This window comes from Aphanomyces astaci (assembly GCF_000520075.1).
Source record: "Aphanomyces astaci strain APO3 unplaced genomic scaffold supercont1.74, whole genome shotgun sequence".
Classification (NCBI taxonomy): Eukaryota; Oomycota; class Saprolegniomycetes; order Saprolegniales; family Verrucalvaceae; genus Aphanomyces; species Aphanomyces astaci.
Window position 1 is genome coordinate 288,496 of NW_009798337.1, and position 11,338 is coordinate 299,833.

The following is an 11,338-nucleotide window of genomic DNA, read 5'->3' on the forward strand; positions in this document are numbered from 1 at the left end:
GGCAATCCGGTCGTTGGTACGTAATTCGTCAGCCGTCAGCACGCCTCCAATTGGCTTCTTGGTAGGAAGCACCGCGCGAACTTCTCTTTGTATCCCTTGGTAGCCTTTGTCCACAAGGACCGCCCATTGACGTGCCCCACCAACTCGCGCAGGATCATCCAGGCGGTCGTCGTCGCCTTGTTTGGCAAGGTCATTCGCGTGGAATTCCAAGTTGTCGTCGAAAATGGACTTGGTGCAATTGATTGCAAGCCCGTTCGGAAGCACCGACACTTCCACCTTATGTCCATAGAGCGAGTGTTTGCCACTGTAATACGACTTCTTCTCAGCATAGCTTCCGGCAGGATTCGTTTGTTGAAAGGTCACGTCCGTTGCATAGCGAGCATAGGGATAATTGGTGAAGCGATCCCCGTTGGCAGCTAGCTGCGACATCGTCCATTTGTTCGGCAGGAACGGCAACGTATTTGCGCATGAAAAAGGGATGCAGAACCCCAATATTGTCAACACACGCTATTGAAAGGTAGCACACTTTTGTTTGAACACAGCGGCAACGATATCCCATGAGCCACAGTGCTTAAGTGACGTCAACATCATCAGCAGTAAGTCACGGCCAGTGACCTCGAATTTGCGCCCCGAACCAGTGTTCCAATGCTTCGAAAGGTATTGCCGTATGTCCGCCCACAAGATGTTGAACTCAGACGGGCTGAAGTTGGTCATTGTCAGAATACCATCAGGTCCTTGGTTGTCGACGAAGGCGTCGTAGATTGGGCTTGTGGAGTCAAGGTTTTTATCGGGTTCTTCCGCGCGTACGGTTGAGTATCGTGCTCTCTTGGCTTGGCGTTGCTGGTCGAGGTTGGTAAGCAGAGCTAGACCTTGGCTGATGTTGCGTGAGGCTAGTGGCGGGGCAGCCTGCGAGCCTTGAAGACTCGCTCTGCGTGCCATAGTGGTACTTTTGATTGTGTTTATGGTTTGTTCAGGGCTGCTCTGATGTGCAAGTTTGTGTGTGTTTAGTGATTGGTCAATGAACGAGTCTGTGCTCATGGAAAGGACTGAGTGATTTCCAAAAACATTGATTGGTTGATGCTTGACTAACCATCCACTAAAAGATCCAATCATTTCTCTTGTAGTGGACGTTTGACAAATGATAGAGTTTCAAATTATTATCTTGATGACTGATCAGTCAGAAAAATCCCTCCATGAATTCATAATAATTCGTGTAAAATGTACAATTAATGGTCAAAACATGAATATATGATCTAGAGGTCTAATGTCGGCAGAAACGTGGAACAGAGGAAGTACTCAGCTTTTAATTTTTACGGAAAAAGAAAAAGAGAAGTCATCTCTGAAATCTCCCTACTGTGTACGATGATAACGAAGTATCCTTGGAAGGAAAAGCAGGATTAAAGGCGTGCATAATACGCTTAACCTCTGAACGAAGGGAGGGCAAGGGGCATTGTATGGGGAGGCCCAAGCTGGGGGTCAAAAAGACCCAGTTTTTTCCAGATTTCACAGGTTGTATTTGTCATGGTGCAAATAGGAAGGTAACGTACAGTACCCAATAGTTCGTCCTTTCAATTGGCTAAATATGCCACAAACAGCACGATGATTGGATGAAATTACGATATTTCGTACGGATACAACTTTTAACCGGATGCGCTGTTGCACAAAACATTTCTGGTGATCTACAAGTCGTCGGTCGGCCAGTCACTACACCTCAACAACCACAGCATCTCGGTGATGGTCGCAGCTCGCCTCAATTTGGACGCTCCGCGATGGGACCAAAGCACGTTTGAAGGCCGCGCCCGGCACTTCTTTACCACGACCAACCCCATCAACGTCCTCGCCACCGACGAGCAGCTGGACGCCGCGAAAGCCCTCGTACAGCAATACCAGTACAAACCATCACCTCCTGTGCTTCTTATGTATCCACTACTGGCCATGTCCGCTCATTAGAGGCGGCGCGGAACCTGCAGGCACGACCCCTGAACAAGTATGGGCCGCGAAGCACCTGTATGACTCGGCGTTTCACCCAGACACTGGCGAGAAGAACTTTATCATGGGTCGCATGTCGTTCCAAGTGCCTGGAAACATGGTCATCACGGGGTGTATGATGGCATTCTATCGATCCACTCCTGCAGTTGTTTTTTGGCAGGTAACGAGTAACCCCATTCTCACACATCTCGACCGAATGACCTGACCTCCATCACCCTTCCTTCGTTCTTGCCTGGTTATAACGTGTCCGTGTAGTTTATGAACCAAACGTTCAACTCGATCGTCAACTACACCAACCGCAATGCCAGCACCGGGGTCACTACCGACCAACTGCTGCAAGCGTATGCCGCGGCGTCCACCATGTCGGTCGCGACCGCCGTCGGGCTCAACAAGTTCATCGCGTCCCGCCCGTCCCTCAGCGGCGGCATCGTCGGCCGCCTTGTGCCTCTCATGGCCGTGGCCGCCGCGAACTGGGTGAACATCCCCATGATGCGCCAGCAAGAACTGTTGCATGGCATTGCAGTTGAAACCGCTGGTACGATCATCGATCATATGTGTCGCCTTCGAGACATGTCAAAACCACAATTTCCTGGTGTAATGTTTTTCGGGTGGTGGAGTTGTCTTTTCCACGGTTGCAACTGTTTTTTCCACGGTTGAACCGTCATTTCGACGGATAAAAGTGTCTTCTTTCCATTTGTGATAACAGTATGGTGTGACGGTTTCATATATAGGTTTTGTTCCGTGAATCATATATATATAATGTAGATGGTGATGTGGTGGGCAAGAGTCAAGCGGCGGCGCAGTCCGCGGTACTCCAAGTCGTGCCGTCGCGCATCCTGATGGCTGTACCAGGGATGGTCATTCCTCCCTTGGTCATTGCGAGTTTGGAAAAGGGGCCGTTGAAGCGCATGCCGGCCTTGTCGGCACCGCTCATGGTGCTTCTCACAGGTACTTTTCCATTCTCGACGTTGATAAGAGGGGGGATGCAGATACCGACCAACCATCGTGCTTTGTCTAGGGGCGGCATTGAGTTTCTCGACGCCTTTGTGCTGCGCGCTGTTTCCTCAAAAGAGCGCCATCGGGACTACTTCCCTCGAACCCGAACTGCAAGAGATCATTCGAAAGCGGTTCCCGGAAACCACCGAGTTGTACTACAACAAGGGACTCTAAAACACTGGAGGAAGCATCGACATAGAGTGCGCAACGCACGGGCATCCTTACGATGTGCTGATAGCAAAGTAGTAAATGTGAACAGAATGTGGCCATACTATCTATGCGTCCAGTTTTGTCGTGTCCTTGGATTAGGAACCACAATCGGAATGAATATATACATATTGAACGAATCTGCGCGAGCAGTTAATACAGCGCAGGTGACTTGCTTCCGCCAACGCGGTCGCGAGGGATGAGGCGCAGGTCGCTCCCGTGTTTCAAAAACACATTCCCCGCGCTTTGGGATGGATTGATCCCCATGCCATCTACGTGAAGATCGTCACATGGCTCATCCACATGATGGCGATACCGTTCGTGATAATGGCACTTGTAGAAGAAGGCACTCGGAACTCTTCGGCGACATACTTGAGCACGGCGGTGAATGGCGCTTCCTCCGGCGCGCTCATCCTACCAGGGGGATGTGTATAAGCGTACTCGTATATAGGCACATGGACGCACACACGGAAGGGAAGCTTTGGGTCGGAGGTCAACGTGATCTTGAAGGTTACTTTGGCGGCAGCGGAAGCCCTAATAGTACAGACACACTGTTCAAGGGCAAGTCGGACAACCTGCCGTGGATTGCGTACATGAGTGCAGAATTTGATTAGAATTTGTTTTAAATATCTATAATAATAGGGTATTCCCTACAACATTCAAGTACATGGAAATAAATTACTTGTTTTTCTTCGTAATAATTACTGTTTGCGAACTGTTCAAGTTCTCCCTGCTCATGAGCGGGAATGCCGTAGCTAGCGATGATGGACAACGTAGAAGGCCCTATGAAAGAAGAAAGTAGATGAACGGTGGACAAAGTCCCATGAACGTATGGAAGGAAGGTTTGTTGATGCTCAGGACAAGGACGCTCTGAAGGGTTGTTCAATCGGTTGGCGATTGTGCTATTGACGAAGAAGATTTGGCTTCGGTGGACCCATCACACCACGAATGGTACATGCAAGGACGAAGAAATAGGTTGGTGGGTTACAGAGACGTCAGCATTTTGAGGCGCTTCGAAGGGGATGTCTCGGGTTCGCGAGGTCGCTTGGACCGACGATCGGCTGAGGCCGCGGTTGCCGCCTTGTGGGCGGCCACGAGCTTGGCATTCGCACTTTCCAACGCTTTAATGTCCCGTCGCAAGACTTCTTGTTGGTTCAAGCATGCTGATTCTTCGTTCGCATCCATGAACTCCACGGCGCGCCATTGCATTGTGCCGTGAAGGATTTGAGCGCATCTGACGTGGTTTTCTTGGAGTCGTCGGAAGGACTGATGTTGTATCGACTGAATTCGTTCTTTCTCTTCATGTGACATGTGAATCTTCGGCAGAGACGCCGCCAGCGTCGCCGCGCTCGGCAGACATCGCGCGGTTGGACGCGCGATCAGGGCCGGTTGCAGTGCTTCCATACTTGGCAGTTGGCGGATTCGGTTGCGCTATCCGAAATGAGGAACACGTTTAAACAACACCTTTTGGTTGTTCTTTTTTAAAATGTTAACAGTAAAGCATTCAAATGGCATTTCAAGAGATATTAAAAAATATTAATTAATACTACGTAGTATAAACGCGTTTTAATCATCACAATATTCCTGAAGCAGCCCACCATCAACAACATGGCCCTAGTACTCTCGGATGCAGTGGTCCAAAGCTATGGGATTGCCAGAGTCTTCCCGGGGGAGGAGGATGTCTTGACGACGTCTGTGGACTTCCACCGTACGGGGGGTTACTGCGCGACCGCTCGGAGAGGAGTGGTCTCTCACATCAACTGCACCACCGGCATGTACGTCGTCACACCCACAGCCCATCGGGTTTCCATGCCTCAATGCCCATGTTTGCAGGTTGAACAAGAACATTCATACCAAACAATACGGCGCCGAAATTGTCCGTTTCACCCACCACCCGGACTGCATGATCTGGTCGTCCCAGAACGACTTCGACGACCACGCGATTCGATACCACTCGGTGTACGACAACAAGTTTCTGCGCTACTTTTCCGGCCACACCAAGAAGTACGACGGCAGTCCATCCCGCTCTTCCTTCATCACTCGATGCCCCGTCATCATCTCTCTTAGGGTCACGTCGCTCATGATGCATCCGACCGCCGACGAATTCCTCACCGCATCCATGGACTCGACGTTCCGCATGTGGGACATCCGCGTCAAAACCGCCACGGTATGTCGTTCCGCGAACCATCATCCCATGACATACTATCATCATCATCGTAGGGCTTGCTCAACTGCGGCGAGAACAACACCGCGATCTCTGCCGCGTACGACTCGGACGGCCTTGTGTTTGGCGTGTACACCGGCGACTCCCTCGTCCGCATGTACGACGCGCGCAACTACAACGACGGTCGGTTTCTCTCCTTCGTTGACACGATCATCGACGTCGTCCCCTTCTTGCATCAGTAACATGTCGTCATTTACAGGACCTTTTGCCAAGTTTTCCCTCCATGAAGAAAGCATCGAGTTGGCACTGCGGCCGCTGCTTCAGTCGCGGCAGTTCAAAGCCAAGCTCGACGTCCATGCGATACAGTTCAGTCCGGACCAGCAGCACATCCTGCTCAACACGAACGCCGGGTTGCTCGTACAGCTCGACGCGTTCGAAGGCAAACTCGTACGATCTATCGTTCGTTGGTGATTTTCCCCATTTGTCATACTGATTGCGTGTCTTGGATTGGGTTGTTCTGGGCATATTCCCCATTTTGTTTCGAGGATGGTTTTTCCTGGTTGTCGTTGGTGATTTTCCCAAATTGTCTCTCCCAATGGTTCCTATTGCCCTTGATGGATTGGGTATGTTTCTCCATCATCTCTGTTCCAAACTTTAGGATCTCGTTCCCGTTTTCCCCGTATATTCGTTTGTTGTCTTTAGCACCTTTTCTTCATAATACATATTTTGTGTTGGACTCGAAATTCCTCCCGCGGTTGGGTGAATGAACCGCCGAAAAATCACCGGATCTTCGAAATTTCACATAAAACGAAGTTGAAGGGGTATCTTTGTGACTGCAATACTACAATCAATCTTTTTAGCCAATCATATTGCAACTTGTATTCTTTGTAGCCAATCATATTGCAACCTTCATTCTTTGCTCCTTTGCTCGATTAGTTGGCGATTTCACCAATCCCCCAAAATAGGCAAATTTGACTGAAAAGCACAATATTATTGAGCATTTCACCCGAATTTGGACCTGTCGGTCATTTTGCCAAATGTAGTTAGTATTCGAAGCCACATGATCGCATTTACGCTTGTACAACTATACGATACAAATATGAAGTGTGTAACGAAGTATTGTGAATTCACTGTGAACATCCAAAATTCGTGGGGTTTGTCTACTTAATATCGAATCACGCTGGAGTTCTGATTGGTTGAAAACATACTTGTAAAAGCCAATCAAATCCAATAAAAATTGGATTAGCCAATAGAGTCGATTCGTGATTCGATTCGGCAGCGACATTCGATTCGGCGGGGTCTGGGAATTTGTACCGAATCCACAATATATGGTTTTGCCCAATGTGATATGACTGGGCTGAATCAAAACTTTCGATTGGCAGAAATTCGATCGAACGTGATTTGATTGGCTTAGGCGGTTCGTTAGAATTCATTCTCTTCAGACATTCGATTTTGCCGTTTTCGAATCGATTTGACAATAACGTTTGCTTCTGTTCGATGTCGTCTAGGAATATACTAGGTTCGTCGTTCTTGATGTCTAACTGGGGTGATTGCCATATTAGACGCGCATTTTCGCGAGCCATAGCAACTCCACGGGCAAGAAGCTAGGCGCGAGCTATTCACCCGATGGCGCTTACATTGCATGTGGTAAGAGCACCGTCCTTGGTCGATCGATTCTCTATGACATGATGTCTAGTATGGCACCCACTTGAAATGTCCTTTCACTACCACTTGGATATTTGTGTATGCTGATTCGCCAAATTCCATCGATCGATTGTTTAGTCGTACTGCGTATTTTGTAGAAAATAGACTGTACTAGTATGAGATTCGATGTTGAAGGGTTGATGCGAGAATTTGATTGGTCACGTGAGTCGTGTACTGGGGTTTTGATTGGTCGATTGATTGTTGGCCGAAATTGTTCGATTGAGAGCAGCCCCCCACTCTAATAATGTTGAATCGACTTGACAACATACATGGCTTTGATATGGTGTCCATTGGCCCTAAATTTGGACTTTTGGACTGAATCGCCAAATCTATCGATCGATTCTTTGTACTGCATTTTGAATATTTGTAAAAAGGTATTTGATATCACACTAATTTGACGTTGATGGTGGTTTCCTGCAGTGTATGTATGTGGTTGGCTAAATCCTTGTAACTTCAGTACATTTGGTTGTGTCGATTCACTCTCCATATCGCTCCAGTTTAGAATAAACACAACCATATATGTTGATGGCATTCTAGTGCGACTGGTTTGGATGGTTTTATATGTACTTATGTGTTGTAGGGGCGGACGACGGCAGTATGACCATTTACAACGCCAACACGGGCGCCGTGACGGCGGCGGCCAAGCCCGGGCACATTGGGCCCGTCATGGATGTGCAGTGGAACCCCCAGCGCCATTTGATTGCTAGTGTCCACGCCAACACGATCTTTTGGATGCCGCCAGCCACCCCCGCCGCGTAGTGCTGCCGTAAGTTGGGGCTGCAAGGCCGACAAAGGAGTAGTAGTACTAGTAGTTGTTGTACTATTCACAATAGCTACAGTACTTCTAATAGTGTCAATTGGAGTGGGGTGCTCGATTGAATGAGCGGAAAAACCAAATCGACAGACAATCGATGTACGACCAATCAAAACGTATCAAGTAGCCAATCAAATCCACTCTTTGACCAACGCAGAATTTTGCAGTGTGTGACTTAACAGTAAACTAGTGTGACACTAAAAGGATTAATCAATATTGTCAAGTTGATTCGATTTTATTGGGGTGTGCGAGCTGCAGCACGAAATCGACGGGTAATCGATCGACCAATCAAAACCCACAACACAAATCAGTAGCCAATCAAATACACTTCAACATCCAACTAGTGGTTGATTGAAATTCAGGACTTCACAGTTTTATAGATCGATCGATGGAATCGGCGGATCAGCGCAAAACTCGCTAGTTTTGGCTGAAAGGACGCTACTACAGTATAGTACTCCTAGTACGTACGTACTAGTAGTAGTGTACTGTAGTACTACCAGCAGTACTGTAGTACATACTGTTTGCATCCAATGTTCAATCAAATGAGCGGTGCTTGTGACTCGTCGTTTGAGAGCTCATTGTTAGGCAATCCACGTAAAACGATGCTAGGCATAATAATGGTCATTACAAACAAGCTGCACTCACTATACACGTCCAAGTAGCGTTGATGGGTACTGTATAAATAAGCGCATCACGAAGCTATACAATGCTCGTTGCCGTCGTGGACTTGTTCGCTGCGGCGGCATTCATGGTGTGGTGGTCGAGGGTCTCTGTCACCGGTGGTGGCAGGTAGTGGAGGTGCCGCAGTTCGTCGATATGTGGTGGGGGCACGTGCTTCTCTTCTTGAAACGTTCGCCACGCGTCGAGGCGCATGGTCAGGGGGTTACTCGATGTCTGCTGCGGGCGGTGCGACCGTCCGTTATTTTGACCAGAAATCACGAGCAAGTTGGACGTTGTATCGTGGTCTGTAATGTTGAACCACCGTGTGAGGGTGGCATACCACCACGTGGGTCTCTTGGTGCCGAGGCCGATGAGCACGGTGAAAAACGCCAGCAGGATCAGTCCGGCCAGCCCAAGGACGAGGTAGCGATTCAAAGACAACACCGTCGCTTGCGTAGCACTGTTCTTCTCTTGGTAGCTGGATGGGTACACATACGTGGCATTCGGCGTGGACGTCACTACCATCGCAGCGGCGGCAAAGGCGGAAGTGTGGAGGCTGCACGCATGAAAAACCCATGAGCCAATCAAATCACGCATCCTTTCCAAAAGCATATACTCTATCTATTCATAGGATGCATAACCTTCGTGATTGATTGCATTATAATGTTACAGAGTGAAAAGTGGTAAGTTGGCCACTGACACGGAAGAAGAAAGCACACCTCTCTCGAATTTGTCTTGGAATCAACCACTCTCTACTTTCGATAGGGAGATCCATGAATCTACTAGCTAACACTACTAGGAGGCCTATCGAGGATTGTGTTGAATGTCAGTAGTGCGTTAGTGTACCGTATTGTACGTCGGCAATAATACTGATGCTATAATAGTACCTCGAAGTATGATGGAAATCAAAATGTGAAAGTCAGCACGTCAGACTTGACAGATACCGGTACCGGTATACCGTGTACAGTACTGTGCTATGGGGGAATGCCACCATTTCACACCATTTCGCCTCCGACGCGGTGAAAGTGCTTGGCAGGTACCGGTAACGTTATTGTCCTTTCAGCCAAAGTTTGGATTTGTATGCTCATTCACCAAATCCATTAGGGGAGTCAATACGTATACATTTATTAATACTGTACGTATTGACTTACTACGGGTAGTATAGGATTTTCGTAAAAAATACTACGTAGTACTGCTTTTCACTTTTTGTTTTTCGTTATAAAAAATTCAAAAGCAACTCGCGAGGTCTATAGGGTTAACCCTCTAGGACATGTAGAGCTACGCGTAACCGTAAATTCCTTCCTTCCTACGATGGCTGGCGCCGAATGTCGCCGCGCCTTACACGAGTGGCCTCGACCGCTCACAAGTCCTACTGGGCCCACATTAATCGCATCGCCAGGTTGCTTTGAGGATGGCGATGCGATCGGTGTGGGCCCAGTAGGACTGGAGGCGGCTGTGAAGTTGGGAGGTCAGGGAGCAGGAGTTGAAGGGGCCGATGCGGAGCGAACGGATGCTTCGGCTGGGAACTGGATCCTCTGAATGGACGTAGAACTTGTTCACTGTCTTGTTCACTGTTGACTTGCGAGCGACCGAGGCCACTCGCGTAGGGCGCGGCGACATTCTGTCAGCCGTTGTATCAGTGTTAACGTTAATTCAATCTTATCCGTGCATTATTCCGGATGGATCTCATACTGGTACTGATAAACAAAGTAATACATCCGTAGTGTCGATTGCATTAGGTCACGACATTGGAAGGAGCGGCCAGCATCGTCTGTAGACGTCTCTTGAGTGTTCTGCATGAAATAGGCCTATATTATTCAAGGATTGGCTGTTCTCCATTTGGCACTCGTCTGTGTCACGTGACATCATAACTAGCGATAGTTCATTAGGTTGGTGCGATGAAGCAGAGGCATGTGTTCACGTTGGAATTTCCCATTAACTGAGCACCTTAATACCAACCCCTTTCAACCCCACCACTGTGTTGCCCGCGTTCACCTCAATATCCGTCATAACCAAGCCTTCGCGCAACATGGCGGTCGTAAACGCGGCCTGTACGCGGCCTGCATGCGGCGTTTGGGAAAGCTTCATCGAAGATTTATCTTTTTCTTTTATTGAATTTGATATCTTATCGTACCTATATTTAGAAAAGAATAATCGCTTAACGTTATCGAAAAGCTATCTCGACATAATATCGTATCGAACGCAATGGTGCAATATCATATCGATATCGCAACGCCAGTACGATATTTGATATACTGTACTAACCAGTATATCGATATCGGATGTATATTGTGGTTGTACTGTACAGTCACATACAGTACTACTACGTAGGATGTAGTACAAACATGCACAATAGACCACCAAACTTGAGACTAAGTTTTTCACCAACCATCGACTATTTTACAATTTGACAAAGAACGTTTGTTTGTGACTTTGTCAAAAGCATATGATGAAGTCAATTGTTAAAAACACACGCATTCGCAAACATCTCACCACTTAAACAAGGATCGCCTGACATCTGGTAGTGTCTGTCATTGATCAAGGTATGAGTGCATTTGGAAATCACTCGATCATTTCCGATCAGACAACATTTCGTTCGTTGAATATTGAGCAGTCTGGCGAGGTGATTCGTCATCGCATCTAAACTCCTTGAAGAGAATACTTCTCAAAACTGATAGATTAAAACTTGAATAATGCGATAAAGGCCGCCAAGTCCATCAAAATCGATGCTAATATTGGCGCGCAAACGCGTCAGAGAGGCTCCACGAGCCATTCATTTCAAAAAAATTCTTCGATGTGCGATG

At 47.9% G+C, this 11,338-nt stretch overlaps 6 protein-coding genes across 9 annotated transcripts; 2 read left to right on the forward strand and 4 right to left on the reverse strand.

Moving 5' to 3' along the window:
• Window positions 1-35: 35 nt before the first annotated feature.
• H257_15749 (hypothetical protein) lies at window positions 36-429 on the reverse strand (the record flags this gene model as incomplete). The annotated part of the gene is made up of 2 exons (XM_009843948.1): window positions 36-95; window positions 145-429. 2 exons carry the CDS (start codon window positions 427-429, stop codon window positions 36-38), a joined length of 345 nt encoding a protein of 114 aa, XP_009842250.1.
• Window positions 430-507: 78 nt separating this feature from the next.
• H257_15750 (hypothetical protein) lies at window positions 508-939 on the reverse strand (the record flags this gene model as incomplete). The annotated part of the gene is made up of 1 exon (XM_009843949.1): window positions 508-939. The coding sequence occupies one exon, from the start codon at window positions 937-939 to the stop codon at window positions 508-510; it is 432 nt and encodes a 143-aa protein (XP_009842251.1).
• Window positions 940-1,671: 732 nt separating this feature from the next.
• H257_15751 lies at window positions 1,672-3,271 on the forward strand. 2 transcript variants are annotated; one of them, XM_009843951.1, is made up of 5 exons: window positions 1,672-1,889; window positions 1,951-2,149; window positions 2,245-2,524; window positions 2,755-2,937; window positions 3,008-3,271. In XM_009843951.1, the coding sequence occupies exons 1-5, from the start codon at window positions 1,735-1,737 to the stop codon at window positions 3,157-3,159; spliced, it is 969 nt and encodes a 322-aa protein (XP_009842253.1). In that variant the 5' UTR covers window positions 1,672-1,734; the 3' UTR covers window positions 3,160-3,271. The 2 variants fall into 2 exon arrangements, with proteins under 2 accessions (XP_009842253.1, XP_009842252.1); XM_009843950.1 differs by having other exon boundaries at window positions 1,672-2,149.
• A 74-nt stretch (window positions 3,272-3,345) lies between these two features.
• Window positions 3,346-4,596, reverse strand: H257_15752 (ubiquitin-fold modifier 1; the record flags this gene model as incomplete). Its single annotated transcript, XM_009843952.1, has 4 exons — window positions 3,346-3,464; window positions 3,509-3,606; window positions 3,658-3,726; window positions 4,181-4,596. 4 exons carry the CDS (start codon window positions 4,594-4,596, stop codon window positions 3,346-3,348), a joined length of 702 nt encoding a protein of 233 aa, XP_009842254.1.
• A 179-nt stretch (window positions 4,597-4,775) lies between these two features.
• On the forward strand, window positions 4,776-8,055 carry H257_15753 (hypothetical protein). 3 transcript variants are annotated; one of them, XM_009843953.1, is made up of 7 exons: window positions 4,776-4,967; window positions 5,026-5,196; window positions 5,260-5,359; window positions 5,413-5,539; window positions 5,616-5,803; window positions 6,919-7,003; window positions 7,641-8,055. In XM_009843953.1, exons 1-7 carry the CDS (start codon window positions 4,801-4,803, stop codon window positions 7,817-7,819), a joined length of 1,017 nt encoding a protein of 338 aa, XP_009842255.1. In that variant the 5' UTR covers window positions 4,776-4,800; the 3' UTR covers window positions 7,820-8,055. The 3 variants fall into 3 exon arrangements, with proteins under 3 accessions (XP_009842255.1, XP_009842256.1, XP_009842257.1); XM_009843954.1 differs by having other exon boundaries at window positions 5,026-5,359; XM_009843955.1 differs by lacking the exons at window positions 6,919-7,003; window positions 7,641-8,055 and having other exon boundaries at window positions 5,616-6,232.
• Window positions 8,056-8,458: 403 nt separating this feature from the next.
• Window positions 8,459-10,622, reverse strand: H257_15754 (hypothetical protein; the record flags this gene model as incomplete). Its single annotated transcript, XM_009843956.1, has 3 exons — window positions 8,459-9,090; window positions 9,908-10,155; window positions 10,494-10,622. The coding sequence occupies 3 exons, from the start codon at window positions 10,620-10,622 to the stop codon at window positions 8,574-8,576; spliced, it is 894 nt and encodes a 297-aa protein (XP_009842258.1). The 3' UTR covers window positions 8,459-8,573.
• Between the last annotated feature and the right edge of the window lie 716 nt (window positions 10,623-11,338).